This window comes from Pimephales promelas, chromosome 9 (genome assembly GCF_988280905.1).
Source record: "Pimephales promelas chromosome 9, fPimPro1.hap1.1, whole genome shotgun sequence".
Classification (NCBI taxonomy): Eukaryota; Metazoa; Chordata; class Actinopteri; order Cypriniformes; family Leuciscidae; genus Pimephales; species Pimephales promelas.
In genome coordinates, this window is record NC_142777.1 from 5,829,921 (window position 1) to 5,848,157 (window position 18,237).

At 37.9% G+C, this 18,237-nt stretch overlaps 1 protein-coding gene across 1 annotated transcript in view; it reads left to right on the plus strand.

The window, feature by feature from the left end:
• The window catches only part of rps6kal (ribosomal protein S6 kinase a, like), a 65,458-nt gene that overhangs the window by 22,699 nt on the left and 24,522 nt on the right, over nucleotides 1-18,237 (plus strand). The window contains exons 6-12 of the mRNA XM_039694151.2: nucleotides 1,215-1,294; nucleotides 4,081-4,187; nucleotides 7,926-7,963; nucleotides 10,180-10,322; nucleotides 12,586-12,656; nucleotides 16,934-17,022; nucleotides 17,140-17,204. Coding sequence (XP_039550085.2) covers nucleotides 1,215-1,294; nucleotides 4,081-4,187; nucleotides 7,926-7,963; nucleotides 10,180-10,322; nucleotides 12,586-12,656; nucleotides 16,934-17,022; nucleotides 17,140-17,204 — 593 coding nt within the window. The remainder of the gene's footprint in view (nucleotides 1-1,214; nucleotides 1,295-4,080; nucleotides 4,188-7,925; nucleotides 7,964-10,179; nucleotides 10,323-12,585; nucleotides 12,657-16,933; nucleotides 17,023-17,139; nucleotides 17,205-18,237) is intronic.

The following is an 18,237-nucleotide window of genomic DNA, read 5'->3' on the forward strand; positions in this document are numbered from 1 at the left end:
CGACGTTTCAGTGCGTTTTCCTTTTCTAATCCGATTGAGAGAGCATGTAAACACTTGATCGAATTGAAAACCGAAACTGAAAGGACTGCGCATGTGGACTGATGTGTGGAACGAGCTCCCCCCGGTCCTGAATTGTCATAAAAACCCCTCTCAAAACGCTGGCTGTGGATACAAAAAACGCAGAAAATCGAAGCCTTATCCGATTAATTTTATGACGAACGAAAGTTTCAGAGGCGGTGTGCAATCGAACGTGCGAAAATTTCGGATGCGAATTTCGGACTCGGTGTGCAATGGCCTTAATTACTGATACAATTTTCGTATTTTAACCCTTGTGCTGCATTAGATTTTTAACACCGTTGAGTGCATTAAGGACCAAAAATGGCCACATATTAAACATTACTTAAAATATTATATAGTATTATTATTTTCCACTTTTACCAAGTTAAATCTTTTAACCAGCATCAGTCCTCATCATAACTACCAAAAATGTATTCAATTTCAGGATTTTAACCCTTTAATTACCAGTTTTGGTGGCGAAACCATCAATTTGTATAAGAGGAAAAAAACACAAAAATTCAATTATTTTCAATAAACTAAATGCAAAGAGAAAACTTTAGATTTGGATTATCACAGTCCCACTTTGCAAAAAATCCCACTTACCGTGTTAGAGACCAAAAATGGCCACCTATTAAACATTGCCTATTGCCTAAAATAAGGTGCATTTCCACCCATAGGGAATAAATATGTAGTGACGTCATCTGGTGGAATACACTATATAATGCAAATATAATGCTTTTGCTTCGAAAGGAAATCATGTTTCATGTATTTCTGACAGCCTCAGATTTAAACAACGTTTTAATGGGTTTCAATGGGCCATTTTTGGTCTTTATGGTGCTGAGTGTTACTATTTGATCTACACAGTGTGTGTTATACATATTTTGCAAAATGGGATCACATTTTTTACATGTATCCAAAAAGTAAAAATTTTGCCAAATTTCATACCATTTGCATTAAAACAGCCAAAATGGTCAAAGAAATTAAACTGCAAAAGACCAAAAATGTACTAACCCTTTAAAGGAACACATTTAAATAAGTTTTTTGATCCTTTGCTTTATTGTTTTATGGTATGGTTGACTTTTCCATGGAATTACCCATGATTGACTTCTAGGTGTGATTATCTGATTACTTTTTTTCACTCCCCCACTTTCTTACAGCCTTTCAGACAGAAGGGAAACTCTATTTAATTTTGGATTTTCTCAGGGGTGGGGATGTATTTACTCGTTTATCCAAAGAGGTAAGCATCGTGTGATGTACTCTTAACAGTTTCTGTGTCTGATTTATGATGTTGATGTTAACAGACTAACAGCTCCTCTTATAACTATTTTGTATTGCTATTTCCCCCCACAACAATTGATTGTTTGTAATCCAAATGTCTTATAAAGTGTAATGTCCTCTGCCAAATTTTCACTCGTGTTCATTTGCAGGTTTTAAATGCTTTATATTATAAACTTGAGGCCTGTTCTCATCCAGAGCAATGCAACCAGTTAATGCACCAAAATGATAAACCGATAACTCAAAGTGAAATTTTCTTGCGTTCATTCACATGCTTGAATGCTGGACTCATTTGACAAAGTACACCACAAAGTATACATTTGCTTTTGCAGTCAGTGTGTTGGGGTGCAGAGTTGAGAACTTGTCGCAGTGAAAATTTGTGTTCATTGTTAACAGGCCTGTAGTCTGTATGCATTGCCAGCCCTTTGTGTGTTTCAAGAACTTTTTCTATTTATTTGTTTGTCTATTTATTGTACGTTTTCTGTACTCTTAACAATGTTGATTCATCTGCTCAGTTTACTGGGGCTCTGACGTACCATTTCATCATTCCACTCCCTTATATTAGAGAATGGGGCATATTTTAATACAGCTTCTGTGTGGCAATTCATCTCTACACAGAATTGCTAGGTTTACATTCAACCTATTAATACATTTGTAATCAGATTGGTGGCTCAATCAGTTTGAAAAGCCTTTATGCTCAGTCCGAATCAAATTTTGATGGGATTGATCATGATCCCATCAATAATCTGATCGAAAGGAAATAATTAAGAATAAATGCTTGAATCTGACTATTCTCAATTCGGATTCAAAAGTAGCTTGCTTGCACAGTTTACTTCTTAACGTGTGTGTATTTACGTCTCACAAACTGGTCAGTGGAGGAGACTGAATATTTACTACAAAAAAACTCATCTGACATATAGGGCTGGGTATCGATTCACATTTCAATTTCGATTCACAAGCTCTCAGTTCGATTCGATTTCGATTCTCGATTCAATTTTCGCTTTCGAATCCTGATTTGATTCTCGATTCGACTATACTAAAGATGTAATACAAATCCTATATTTATAAAAAAAAAAAACAGTGGACATAAGTTTACTAGTGGTTAATTAATACAAGGAAATTAAGAGCCATAAACCTGTATATAAAACTCTTTTTATTTTAGGTACACTAAATGCATACAGAGAATAAACAGGATTTTGATGCAATATGCAAAAAAAGTCAGAACAGTCGCACAGCTTGATCAAACAGTATCATGTTATTTTATGTTTAAGATAGATAAAGATAAATAAATATATAAATATTTAGACTTTTTTTTTTTTTTTTTACATTGATCTTACCTAAATGGTAATGTAATTTTTTGTTTATTTTTGTTTTAAGAGTTTATGTATGGAAGCTTGATTTCAATCTTTGAATTAAATTGAAAAAAGTAGCACAAATAAATACAATAGAATAAAGACACAAATTAAGAGACATTTTGGGGTAGTTTTTTTGGGTATGTCAGAAATACTACAGAAACTGAATAAAGTAATCCAATGTAAAATAACACTGCATAGTCTTTTTAGTCCAGACTGAATTAAATACAAAGGCTATTAATTCTGATTGCTTACAATTAATACTATATTCTGTTGTTATGACAACAGAATTAATGACTGACACAAATGGCTGCGTTCACTTTAAGAACTAGTGCGCGAATCCATTACTGTTTCATTAACTTTCTGTCACACACGTTTAATGCTAATTTAAGACATTACCGACTGTCTTTAGGAGGTTACTCACCAGGACCAGAGTTTTGACATAATGTTGCGTGTTTTAACTGTTAAAGCGATATAATCCAAGGATAAAACTTTTGTTTCTGGCGAGCTGTTTGTGAGGCAGATTTAGGTTGTACTGTGCACGCAGTGAAAGACATCTCTGAGAGTGCACGAGCACGGGATGGTTTAACATTGCTTGTAAAACTCAAAAAGACGTGAAAATGATAAACGTTAGTTACGATCATAGGTTACGATGCAATGCTGGCCCGATTGTTAAGTGAATATTCCGTCATGTCCCGACTCCTAAACGCGTGTGTGTATCGACAGCTGCAGCGCTTTGCGCTTGCCTAGTGCAGAGAGACGAGAAGATGCAGCACCGCGTCCGCGAGCCCTTTATATGGAAAAAATCGATTCCGGCCGTTGAGAATCGATTTTGAATCGAACACATTTTAAAAAACGATTAATTGAAAAATCGATTTTTTTGCCCAGCCCTACTGACATATATGTTGGCTTTCTTTTTAGATGTCATCAAGGCAAAAACGACAGTTATACTGACGGTAGCTTTAGTGACGTCTGAGTGCAGTGACTGGGCGCTATGCATGAAGTTTTGCTCAGAATATGTAATGCACATGACGTGCGAATGTGAACGATAATATTATCGGCTCTTTCATAATATTAAATTGGATTGGATTCATTTGGAAAATTAGTGGATGTAAACCCACCTAATCAAATACGTTTCTCAGCTGTATTTGCCAGTAAATGCATTGTTAAAATAGAATAGTAATGTTGATTATTTAAAATAACTGCAAATTCCTCTAGTAACATTGATTGTATAGCATCCATTAATTGTTAACCCAACATTAATATTCATTTCAAACAAATATGCTTGGCGTTTATCCATCTTTTTCTTTGTCGTTATGATAATGTGTATTATTGTTGTTGTGTGTGTGTGTATGTGGTCTTTGATGAGAGAGTAAATTTGTCCAGTTCTTACTAGGTTATGTTTACAGAGGAGGATGTGAAATTCTACCTTGCAGAGCTGGCCCTTGCATTGGATCATCTACACAACCTAGGCATTGTTTACAGAGACCTGAAGCCTGAAAAGTAAAGTATCCCCCTTCACCTCTCTGCATTTCTCTCGCTCCCTCTCTCTCTCTCTGTGTGTAGAGTAGAAACCATACTCTCTCTCTCTCTCTCTCTCTCTTTCTGGCATTTCACCTGCCCTCTCTTTTTGATCTTTTATTAAAGCTGCAGTCCGTAACTTTTTGGGGTTAAAAATTATCCAAAATAAATTTAAGCAAGTATATAACCAGCCATTGTTCAAAAGTCTCTGCTTGCCGTTGCTCGATTCAAAACTGTTAGCTTGTAATAATGTTTTTAATTCCAGTGGGACTGGTGGATTTCCGAGGGAAATTCGAGCATGTCTTTGCGTCACCTCAGTACACATAGTAAAGTAAAGTCACCTTCATTTATACAGTGCTTTTAACAATAGATTGTTTCAAAGCATCTTTACAGTGATAATGATTGATTGATTCACTTCCGTCACAGCGATCATTAGTTATTAATTTAGGGGTCGCTAACACAACACCGTTTTAACAAAACTCTTAAGTTGTCTCTACGCAAACTTTAAAAACGCGAACCTGTGAGAACGCTGATGGTGTGCGCATGCGTTATTAAGAGTTCATTCTATAGGTATGCACGTTTGAATATACAGTATATGCACTGCCATGTAGTCCTTCCCTAAAAAAACGACCCTTAACAAACTACTTGTCTGGCCTTAAGTTATAATACAGAATTTTATCTCCTCGGCGTAGCCACATGAATCGTAATTATCCCAACATCGATTATCTGGTACAGAGGTAAAGGGAAGGGAGACTAGTGACGCTTCAGGACTGCGTTGTCTTCGCGTCCAGGCGCAGGCCCTTCATCAGATCCGGATCCGGTGGACTGCGATAAACCTCGGGATAGACAGAGAGACTAATTTTACCGTAGACGGCATTCTTCTTATGATGTAACGAGAACATCAGGATTTATGGGAAGTGTTCCGGCTGACATAATCTATGTAGCCTAACATTGAGTAAAGGCGGGCGTACACGGTACGAATTCTGACGGTCGGAAGATCGTATGCCCAGGCACACTTTACGAGTGCGTTTATACAAAAATCGTATGGAGGCAGTGATATACGACACGATTTTACGACCTGCTGAATTCCGAAGAAATCGCACTAAAGTTCCGCACTAAAAACTCTCATAACTGCATATAAAACATTGATACAAGCCGTGGTTATTTTGCTATAGGCTCGTTTTCAGCACCGCGAAACGGACGTCCGGACGGACATAGTTACGGTAGGCTACACATTCAAAAATAAATTTCAAGCTCTCTGAATGATTAATTAGCCGTTTAAACCACCTCATGTGAGCGTTTGCAATTCATTTTGCTCCGAGAAGCTATCGCCGTGAACGGGGCTTGAGTGAGCTTGAGCGCGTTGTGAGAGTGAGGGCGCGGGTGCCAGATCCCGTGTTGCAAGATCCACATAATGGAAAGGTGCCAGTATCTGGACTTGTTTTTTGGATTAATGTCACGCTTTAGGAAGTTATTAAAGTGGTTCGTAATATATTTATCTTATTTTCAAAACACAAGCTTTGAACTTATTTTGGATTTTTATATAATTTCTTTGTTTTTGTTAGTTTTTGCTTGTTTTTCGTAGCAATATCTGGCAACATTGTTCTGTCGGCATTAATAAAAAAAACCTTAGGCTGTAGACAAACTGTTATTGCTTTTAGGAGGATACAAACATAGCCTAATGATCATCGTGATGTGTAAGAATCTGTAAGAAATGTATAACACTATCAAAAACAATAGCATAGCCTACAGTTGTTTCAGAATGAAATATGCCAAATTCTGGCCAGTAGGAACACGGCAGATGCTGTTTAGTTAACCTTTCACAAAGTCATCATAAAAACATTAATTGAAGCAGTGTTTCTAGTAGTCCACACCATTTTCGTATTTCTTCTGTGGATTTCCTCAGCTCCTGATTGGTCAAATTAAGATAGATCGACAAATCGGCTCATTCAACCGCATACACCTCACGAATGCAAGCCGACAGCTCCCGAACTTTTTCGACATGCTTAAAAATTATCGGGAGGTCGAGAGGTGCTCGGCTCGGCTCGTATCTTCCTCGCACACGATACGAGCCGCGACATGCGAGCATAACCGATTTACACGCGATTTCCCCCGAGTGAAAAAAATCATCTGCGAGCTCGTAAAACAGCAAAAAATCGCACCGTGTACGCCCGCCTTTATAGAAGTCTATAGTGTGTTATGTAGATGCAAGGTCATACTGTGCGTTCACACCGGACGCGAACAGCACTTCAAATTCGCGCCTACCGCGTATAGTTATTGAACACTTTGAATCCATTCATGCATCAAGAGCGAAATTGACGCGTGTAAAAACAAAAGTTTGAAGCTAAATTTACGTGCTTTAGAATCTAAACCCGTTGACCGCCATCTTTTTTATGATATTCGAGCATTCATCGAGAGAGTCACCGCTCTGTATTTGCTCTATAGAGCAGAACACCAGTGTGCGGTTCATCGTCGCCGTATTTGTGTCCACCGGACCCTTCGGAGGCGAACCGTTTGGCGAGTTTCACCATTTGCTCTCACGTCCAGACACGAACTTATGCACATGTTTGTTGGTTGTCTTTATAATAATATTTCATATAATCTAGATATGGAATAAATAACATTCAATACAAAATGAACATGTCTCGTATTTTGAAATAAAGTTTAAGTGCTAATATTTGTTTTTTTGTGCATTAGAACCACACCAGGCATTTAGTCATATTACAAAATAATTTATTGAAGCATCCAGATACTTCACCACGTGAGCAAGCAGCTAGGCTCCAAATTGGTTCAGATTTTTCAACTCTGGCGGAAAACACGAATTCGCGTCAAGTGCGTGAATGCACAAATAGCACTAACTAAATCATTCGCGTAACGCACCAGATGCTCAGTCCGCGCCATACGCCCGAACGAGGCGTATTCGTGTCTACCACGCCACGGTCCGTTCGTGCCAAAGGAATTTTTACGCGCGTAACGCGTCTTTGCATTGACTTAACATTGAAATCACTTGCGCCTGACGCGCTATTCACGTCCGGTGTGAACGCACCAATAGAGATGTGTTCGTATTTTAAAGAGAACCAGTCCTAAGGAACATTAATTTGTCGGTATGATAATTAGAAATTAGACTGCACTGAAATGGGAACTGAACTACAAGTAGCCCTAATACACATTAAATGTAGTCACGCAATGCTGATGTTGTTAATAACAATTTGATAAAGTATAATTTGAACGGTTTGATATGATATGATAAGCTACTGTTAGGTTTAATCAGCGCAATTTACTGTAGTACTTTTATTCCCTTAGTTAGAGCAAAAGTGGATGTTACTAGTTCAGATTTTCCGGTGAAAATTATTATGTTGGTCATACTCGCAAAAGGTAGAATCTGTGATTTGTGAATGCTAGTATCCACAAAGCCGGTGATTGACAGCCACAAACTCTCCTCAAACATTGTGTCCAATCCGCGCTGTGCCGTGCCGAGGCACAACCCACGTAAAGTTGATAATTCTGCGAATAACTGCAATTGCAGATTTCGAACAGAGATGGCGACAGAGGAAAAAATACGGACGGCAGCTTTAAGTAAGGATGAATATGTCTGACAGAATCAATGTGAAAGATTATAATCGAGAGGTTTTGAATTCTTCGTCTGATTTTGTTTGTTGACTCTTGTTTAGTTCATGTATATTTGTATCTGTATTGGAGAAATGTGGTCTTAATTTTCAGCATTTTGCTTGATGAAGCTGGACATATCAAGTTAACAGGTACGTACAATTGTCCCCTTATTACATTACTTCCCTGCCTGTTGAAGTTGTGCATGTAGATAGACGTACATTTGCAATGTATTACATGTACTGTTAGCGTTTCATCCTGAATTATGGTGTGTTTGGGTCGTAGTCAGATGGGGGTCTTTGTCAAACTCTGCCACTGGAGCGAAGCGATTAGGGTATCGATTCAGACGTCCCGATTAGATTCTCTAATAAATTTGATTCTCATTTTTCAATTCAATGAATTAAAGGATTACATTTTCACTGGCCCCACCACAAAAAATGTAATAAATGAATATAATAGTTCTTGTTTTTGACAATATATCCTTGTGTTGTAAGTAAGTAATAAATAAGGTTATGACACCCTTAATTTTAGATACCAGTGAAATTGAACAATTCTCGATTCCAATTTCAATACCACAGCTAAACCTACTAAAATAAATTTCAAAGATTATTCAAAACAAGTAAACGGCCATTAATAAAAAATAAAAAAAGACAAATGACAAACAAGCAATAACACATAAATGCAATAAAACAAAGTAGGGGTGTGACGGGTTCACGAGAACGAGGCGATTTTTGCTCAATTTTTCAGAAATCCTCAATGACAAAATTCATAGAAAATTATTATACAGTTGCTTTTTGAAATGTTTTAACTAATCTTTTAATGCATGTAATGTCAGGTCTCCTTTGAGTATGAATTATCAAATGCATTGAAAGAAAACAATATACAAGCACTGTAAAAGGTTTTACTGACTGGTTTTTCTCCTGTATGATTTCCCATGAGTCTCCTCAGACCTTACTGTACATTTATGAGCTTTCAGAACTTCTGATTGAGGCTGTGTGTGACAACCTAACTGAACTCCTTTACACAAATTGAACAGAAAGAAAGAGTATAAATAAGTTTTCTCTTAGTCTCATTAAGTGCAAACAATAAGTGCAGGTGCGACCATAATCAAAGTGCTGTATCGCACAGACCTTTCATCATTGTTGTGAAATTACATTTTGCAATTTTATTTTGCACCAGCAGTTATAGGGTTAATGTGGTGAGTTCGGAAAAGGCTTTTACATTAGTTTATAAGGCTGTGCATCCACCAAAGCGCTTTTAGCCAGCTGAAAACGCCAGACGCTCTGGTTGATGTCGTTGAACAGAAAGAATGTTGTGACAGTTGGGCAGTGTGGTTTAGTCCCGCCCCTTCTCCACCGTGATTGGACAGGTTTTATCCAAAGTTGAACATTTTTCAACTCTCGGCAACCAGTAAAAAACGCTGGGCGTTATGCTAATGGCACTTAAAAAACGCGGCGCTCCCATTGAAAACAATTGAAAACATACACCAGGTGCGGGGAAAAACGCTTTGGTGGACACATGGCCTAATGGTTTTTATTTTTGATAAAACAGCAAAACGGCAGTTGAGGCGAATGGAAGTGTAGCGTCGGAATATTATAGCTTATTTCACCCTCACGCTCCGCCATGGCGAGATCGCGAGACGACGGGAAATCGCGTCACATTTTAGATATCGTGAGATCTCGTGGTCACACCCCTTGAACAAAGATACAAATGACAATCAGTACTTTTAAGGTTTTACATGTTGGTCTAACTAGTTCTCAGGCACAAAAAATCAAATTAAGTATTCAAATGTAAAATAACTGCATATCTCTCACTGTGCAAATTAAATAAAGGTTGATCCTTATTAAAGTTACAAAAACGTTATGTTGACCTGGGAGAATTTTATTCAGTTGGTTACTTTGAATGATGACTACACGCTTGAGTTGTAACTTGCCCACACTGTTGTGCATAAACTAGAACTTCTTTAATGTATATTTTTTTTCATTTATTGTTATTATCTTGATTGTTGCATTTATTTTATGTATAAGAAAACCAATAAAAACTTAATTAAAAAAAAAAAAAGTTACAAAAACCTGGATACTCAAAAGTAAATTTGTGTGAATTCGTCCGTTTAAGCGCAGGTAAACGAGAAAGAGAATTAATTTGAATATATTTTGAGAATCGATATCGAATCAACCATATTTTAAAAAAATGATTAATTGAACAATTTATTGTTTTACCCAGCCCTAGCAATTGTCCCGCAGACCTAACACCAATTTTCAATTAAACTCTGCAGGACGGTGTCTCTCCAAGAGCAGAGTTTGACAGCCCTGCTTTAGCTTTGTGACTTGATGAGAATATGACTAATGTGCTGATGTGCCTCTTGCAGACTTTGGGCTCAGTAAAGAATCCGTAGATCAGGACAGAAAAGCGTACTCTTTCTGTGGCACTGTGGAATATATGGCCCCTGAGGTGGTCAACAGGAGAGGTCACACACAGAGTGCTGACTGGTGGTCTCTCGGCGTCTTAATGGTAGGAGCTCAGCGCAGCAACACCTTAATGACTCTCACTGATGAGCATGTTTGGAAAATGGCAAGTTATATATTAGGGATGAAACGGTTAACGGTTTGACAATAAAACCAGGATAAAATTCCTTTACTCTTTTGGTATTTTTTTGTACGTTTTAACAATACTGTGTATACTTTTTTGGCTGTGCATAGTTTGTATAATTTAACATTTAATTGAATATTCAACATTAATGTTAATCTGCCTGCTTTGACACTATTATACAAGAAATGAATGATGACATCACGGTTTACTCCAGAGCGGCTATATATATATTAGGGCTGTAACGATACACCAAACCCACGATTCGGTTCGTATCACGATTTTTGACCCACGATTCAATTCGTATCGTGATTCTATCACGGGGGCGGGGCTTGAGTTGAAAAGAGATTGACAGTCGCTGCATTTGCTTCCTCTGGATTCCAATAGGACTGCATGGATAAACTTTATTTTTAATAACGTTCCAGCAAAATGAGGTAAAACATCATCCGTCTGTTCGCTTCAATTCACTGAGGATTGTTTTGTCAACAAGACTGGATTTGCAGACCGATTAAGAGTAAAGAACGGTGCTGTGCCGTCTATATTGGATCTGACAGGAATGGTGCAACACACGGACTCTGGGTCGAACATGTATGGGCGAATCATTCCGGTTGCCATTTTACAACATTGGACGTTTTCAAAACAATTTCCCCCAAGTGCACCGACGAGTGAATTGAAACTCATTATAATATGCAAAACTGTTCTCCACTCACAGCAGTGGGCATTTACTTCCAAGACTTCAGTGCGAGACACCCATAAAAACTGAGCGTTTCTGAGCTGGGCTCAAAACTAGGGTAGAAAATAGCCTATTACTTATTCATTTTGATGTTTTTTTAATGTAAAAACCAAGCGAACGTCATGAGTTGACCTCAGACAACAATATAATAAAAATTAAAAAGCCAGTTCATGACCCTTTTAATTATAAAATGCATGTGTAGACTTATATTTTTCTAATGTCTGGACATGTACTAGAATTTATTAAGGGAGTAGGCTATGGATATATAAACGGAAGTGTCAATATATTGGTATTAAATGCATTTTCTGAGAATTTATATTTCTAGTTTTGACTGCAAATGTCACATCCATAACGCTGAAATTTCCAAATTTTAAATAATTTATTGTTTATAATTTATTTAATAAATTAATTGAACTAGTTTTGTGGTGTAGGTCTGCGTATTTCTATAATGTTAACTTCAAATGATACTACTAGTAATTTAAAGATGTGGTAGCATTGGATCTGGACTCTAGGAGGATAACTCTGGGAGTTGGAAGAGGTGTGTCGCGATTCTGCCTTCTCACATCGCGGCACCGGTTTGTGGACCTGAGTATCGCGATTCCGATTTTATATTGCGTTTCTTTACAGCCCTAATATATATATATATATATATATATATATATATATATATATATATATGAACTAAATTAATAACTTTGTTTTTTTTTTTTTTTTTGTTTTTTTTTTTACAAAAATGTAACATCACTGAACTTAACCTGGACTGTGACTTGACTGTGTAATATTGGTAACATAATCATTTTGGTCACTATAATCGTGAAATGATATATTCATACCGTTTTATCTTTATTATATATGCAATACTGTTCTCTGAACCAAAGGAGCAAGGTGTCTGTGCTGCGGAAATATGCCAATATTGGACAGTCCGTCAGTGGTCGTGGGCGGAGCATAAGCAAAATTAAATCATATTGCTCAGGAAATCCAAACGGCTTGATTATTGAGTGTTTATGCTTTTTGACGATAAAAAAAATCCTTTATACATTTTTTTTCTTTTTCATTGTATGGTGGTTGTGTCCACACACTGCAAAGACACATTTTTATGCAAACACCATATAAAAGTAAATTTTGCATCCGATGACATTTTAAAAAATCTGGAAAATTTTCAGCATTTGATGAAAAGATAATCTGGAAAGATGTGAGTTTGATACTGGGCATTTGAAGGAGTGTTACCTAGCGCTAGGGTTAGATTTTTATAGAGGTGAGTGCCTGGTCCAGGAGGGCTCAAGTGTGTTAGGGCGGCTGGTCTTTATGTATGTGTTATACAAATTAAATGGACTGAAAGAGAACATTTACCTTAAAATCACATTTTTGGATTCCCAGACAATCATGCTTTGATAATTTGCCCAAGTAAATGCAGCTTGTCACGTTGTTTGATGGTTGATTTATTTTTTTTTCCAGTTTGAAATGCTGACCGGCACATTACCGTTCCAAGGAAAAGACAGGAATGAGACTATGAACATGATTCTCAAGTGAGTGTGCCTGTTAAATCATGCAAGTCTATGTGATGCTTAATTAATACTTTGCACGTGACGTCACAAGGACTGGCTGGTGGGCAAGAGCGTCATTCTCCATCAGTGAAACCCAGTAAACTAGTCAAGGATCTTACCAGGACACCGCCAGTTTTTATACAAAAGTTGGTGTTTCGAGGTGTAAACGATACGCAAGATAGTTGCTGTGCGATTGGTTGTAATAACCTGATGAGATAAGCAACCTTCACAGTATAATGTTAGACATCTGTGAAGTGATCATTCCATCACTCAAGGTCATTTCAACATTTGTTTGAAAACAATGGGTGTCTATGATCATGTAATTAATCGTGTCTTTAAAGGATAATTCCGGTATTTAACACCTTGAGTCTATTTTGTAGTTTGTTTTGAATGAAATAGAGTGGTGGAGTGGTCCTGTCTCGACTTTTTGACTATTTTAGAATCGTCCGTGACGGCGTTAGACTGGCTGTCTATGGGCATGCACAAACATATCCTTAAAACAACCCTTAACGTTCATTTTCAAAACTGTGCAACTCACCGAGTGGTTGGTGGTGTTTGTTGATGATTAAAAACAAATATATCGGCGCAGTGTATGCTTTCAATCCGTGTTGTTTGCTATAGTGGAACTATTTTTTCAGATACCTCACAACCGCGTATAAACTTCCGTTCGATATTTGAGTCTGAAGCGTTAGCCAGTGGTGGAGGAAGTACTGAATCTCAGTACTTAAGTAAAAGTACAAATACCCAGATAAATATTTACTTTAGTAAAAGTAGAAGTAACACAATGACAACCATACTTAAGTAAAAAGTAAAAAGTACTTTATTTTAAATGTACTTTAAGTATTAAAAGTAAAAGTACTTGCATAACAATTGATTCTCTTAATGTCTATTTTCTAATGATTAATAAAACATTTAATTCTAACTCATTCAACCTAATAGCCTACTCCTATAATGATGTTCAATAATGATGGAAAAAAATGTCACCATTTCTGAAACAAGCTTGCAATTAGGAAATATCATGCTTATCCTTACTATATGTTAATAACTATTGGCAGTAAACGCGATTCATTTATGGTGCAATTCTGAACCTCTTGGCTTGCCATAATCCTAACCAAACCAAACATATAATACACACGGTGTGTTTCCTATGCACGTAAAAACAAATTTTCGCGTATGAGTTGCATGATAAACACACTGCGTGCGAGACGCATTTAGTTGATGTATCTATGGCAACCAAACGTCACTGGTGAGACAAACGTGCAACGAACGGACGGTCAGATTACGTTTTGGCAGTGGAAAAACTGATCAGAAAATGTAACGAAAATGTAACAGAAGTTGTAGAAATGTAGTGGAGTGGAAAGTAGAATAATTGCTGCAAAATGTAACGAAGTAAAAGTAAAAAGTATGCACTATTTATTCTACTTAAGTAAAGATGCATGAAAAATGTACTTAAGTAAAGTAACGAAGTATTTTTACTTCGTTACATTCCACCACTGGCGTTAGCACACTCCCGACCACTTGATGGCGACAACCAGGACGTTGTACAGAACACGGTGTCTAGCGCAACGTAAAAAAAGTCACAGACACAGTCGAATATGGCAAGACGGAGAACCGAGCGAAAAGACTACAACCAAATGTAAACAGACCCCTTTCCGTTTTCCTACCTAGCGCAGTAATATCAACGAGCACTGAGTCCTCCAGCAGACATCAATGCGATTGTAAAAAATGACAAATAAAACGCGTCAGAAACGGTATTTCGCTACGCTACTTGTTTCAGAACATCAAGGAACACCACCAACCACTCAGTGAGTTGCACAGTTTTGAAAATGAACGTTAAACGTACAGTATGAAATTTTTGGCCACCAGGGGTCACTCATTTAAAATAATAACAAAAGACGTACTTTGATGACGTCGGGAAAGAGCGTGGGCTCACGGGAGTTGTTGTCACTGTCAATGACAACCAGCTCAGCTCATGGCATGACATCATCGTTTCACAAAATATACGGATATACGGCATCTCTCTGTAGATTTAGCTTGTCGAGAAGCTTTAAATGCAACCCCAATGTTTACCTGTGTCATGCTTCTCCTGTCCCAAACCCTTCTCGCGTCATATTTTTCACCCGTACTTTGAGCTTTACTGAGCTGGCTGTAGCAGCAGAATGTGCAGGCAAAGCGTAATCGTGGTCCATAACTATAATACAGACCGCAGTAGACGAATATAAATATTTATATTATGCTCCTTCAATGAATGACCTATTTTAGAACATTTTTCATTTATAGGGCGCACCGGATTATAAAGCTCATACTGCTTAGATACTATAAAGATACTGCAGTCAAACGTTTGACTGGGTTTGCGTTATGCATCCACTATGTGCTAAAGGCTAAAGGGAATGTAGTAAGTGCGCGGCGCCGGAGGTGAGGCGTTTATTTAGTAAGCATGAGAGGGCTGAAGCGGGCACGTACATTCGCAGCCTGACTCATAAGAGTATTCAATGTGCGCGGCTCGCTAACAGCAACAGTTGGCTGTTTTGAATGAGACGACACGGTTACTGTGAACGGGGAGCGCTTTATGCGCGAGCAGCACCGGGGACAGTGTCTGTTAAGAGTGAGCGCTCGTGAGCGGGCACGTGATTTACACACATAAAAATACGTACTGCTTTTTTTTCTTCGTCATTTTCTTTGCTTTATTGGCAGTAGTCCAGTGTTCCCCTTTGTGTTTGGCGGTTTCGCCGGGTTCCGCAAGGAAGTTAGAGAAAATAGAGGAGTCAAAGGTTATATGACTGCATAGACGGGCGACGAAACGGAAATAGGTAAACGTCCCTTGTCTTCGAATTAAACTATAAATTTCTCCGTATTTGAAAGTTGGTGGAAACTGTCGGGATAATGTAAGTATACATCTAATATAAATATATAACATAGATACAGTTATTTTTGCTATTTTTAAAGCAGAAAAAATACATATTGTGGCTTTAAGGGTTGTTTTATGGACATGTTTGTGCATGCCCATAGACAGCCAGTCTAAAGCGGTCACAGGCGATTCTAAAATAGTCAAAAAGTCGAGACAGGACCCATTGTCAAAATTTCTAAGTCCACCACTCCATTTAATTCAAAACAAACTACAAAATAGACTCAAGGTGTTAAATGCCGGAATTATCCTTTAAGTTAACCTGTAGTTTCGTCAATCAACGCCACCAGCTGGTTCGGCGAGTCAGCTGTTCGTGTTATGAGGGTAACTACGTTCGCACCACCGCAAAATTTATTGAAAATGAATGACTTCTAGGCACCTTGATGCTCCCTGCCGGTGGCGGTGTAAACACAGCTGTCGTATTTTGCTAACAACAACAAAAGTGTGTGATCGGTTGTTTTGAGGTTTGTGATATCTATGGTTTTCAATGAGAACAGTAGAGCTAGATTATTTACAGAGGAATTATTACTGCTCCATTATCTAAAAACACCTTGGGGTTAATCCTAGTCCATAGTTATGCAGCTAGCTCGCTAACAGTTTTGATAGCTACTAGAAAGACCTGGAACTACAGGACTACGTTGAAAATACCCATTTGTTGCTCGCCAGGCATCCATGGTAGTCACGTGACTGCAAAGTATGAATTGGTCCAATCTCTTCTCAAGTCTGCCAGATAGAAAAATGTAATTGACAGGTAAACCGAAGAACCAATGAGGAACACTTCACAGGTCATGATGACCATTAGGGTTGGGTATCGAGAATCGAGTATCGATTGGAACCGGGACTAACTTTTCATTTTTCCCGGAATCGTTCAAAAGTTAAAATTTCGATTCCTAGTTTCGATATTCACAAGCCGAGCGGAAGAAGAAACCACTGAACAACACCAAAGAAGAAGCGTCTTCCGGAAGTGTTGGCATAACCGCGCGAGTCGAACATGAGTAGCTTAAGTCGGTGGTCCAAAGTGTGGCTTCACTTTTCTAAAAATAACGAAATCTCGGCAAAATGTTACATTTGTGACAAAAGGAGTATTTGTGACGGAAGGAGTATTTCCTTCAGAAAGGATTATTTCCTTCAGAAAGGCCGTTGGTTAGCAAGGTTAGCTAAACTTTTTTGACCCTGCCTCTTAAAAGAATCGGAATCGAGAATCGTTAGGAACCGGAATCGAAACAAGGAATCGAAATCGGAATCCGAATCATTCAAATTCGAACGATACCCAACCCTAATGACCATGCACATAAAAAGCTGGTAATGTTGCTTTTTCTGATCTCTTTTTTCATTTCCTGTTTCTGTACATCAGAGCTAAGCTGGGAATGCCACAGTTTTTGAGTTTGGAAGCACAAACTCTTTTACGAATGCTCTTCAAAAGAAATCCATCAAATCGTTTAGGTAAGTCACGTAAGTGTTTCGTTTCAGTTTGTGAAAACACTAGACCATGGGTTGTTGAATTTTAATAGAAACTAACGTGTCACCAGTACGGTAATCATCATGACTGGTCTGTTGCAGGAGCAGGTCCTGACGGAGTGGAGGAGATCAAGCGACACACGTTTTTCTCCACCATCGACTGGAATGTAAGAATCTTTTAACCCTCATTTCTCAACTGCTCCAGCCTCCAATTTTTTGAGTGTGTGTGGTCAGATCAAGCTGTGTTTGACTTATGATCACATCACTTGTTTGATTAGTGGTTACTTTCACTATATGAACAAAAGTTTTGGGACACCTGATCTCTGTTCTCAATTACTTACTGTTGTAAGTAATGCAGCCTTTCTGAAATTGATATCCCTGATGATTTAAGATTAATGCAACAGTATTAGATTGCAACAGTAATGGCAAATAAGGATGGATTTGAAAAGGAAGGGTTGGCTGTTGGAAATAGGGATGCGCGGTATACCGGTATTGCAAAAATACCGGTATATAATAAATTTCAAACGGTACAATATCATCATTTTTGTGCGCTACCGAAACTGACGCGAGTCACGCGAAACCGGCAAACGAAGGAACACGGTGGAAATGAAGCTCATTCGGGTTTTTACACGCCCGAAATTATTAAATAGAGAGAGCAGTATTAGTGAAATAAGGCATTACTTTGCCTACTAAAGTAATAAAAATAGTGTAGATACAGACCTCAATGCACCACTCTGCAAACTTTGCTTTCAATAATGTGTTGCCATGGAATGCAACACATCAAATCTGCCGAAGCACTCAGTTGCTCATCCTGACTTGTTCAAGAGATCGACTGGTGAGTTCATCATTCAACTGATTTAATTAAGACTTTTATTGAACACTGAACAGTGCACATACATAAGACTAAGAGCTTATCAATATGATATGGTAAACACGAAAGCTCAAATCTTCTTGCATGACACGCTAGAACCAATTCAGTTTACGTCATGATCTCATTTTTGCAATTTATTTCAAACAAATATATTCATTTAATTTGAATTAATAAAGCATAAAAGTGATAAGTGAATGGCATTACTGGGGCTGTGGCGATAGAGAGAGAGAGAGAGAGAGAGAGACAGAGAGATGGTAGTAAAATAAATATGAATAATATTAGCCTACAATTAAGCTACATTTGTCAACATTCATTTAGGATCCTGGCCT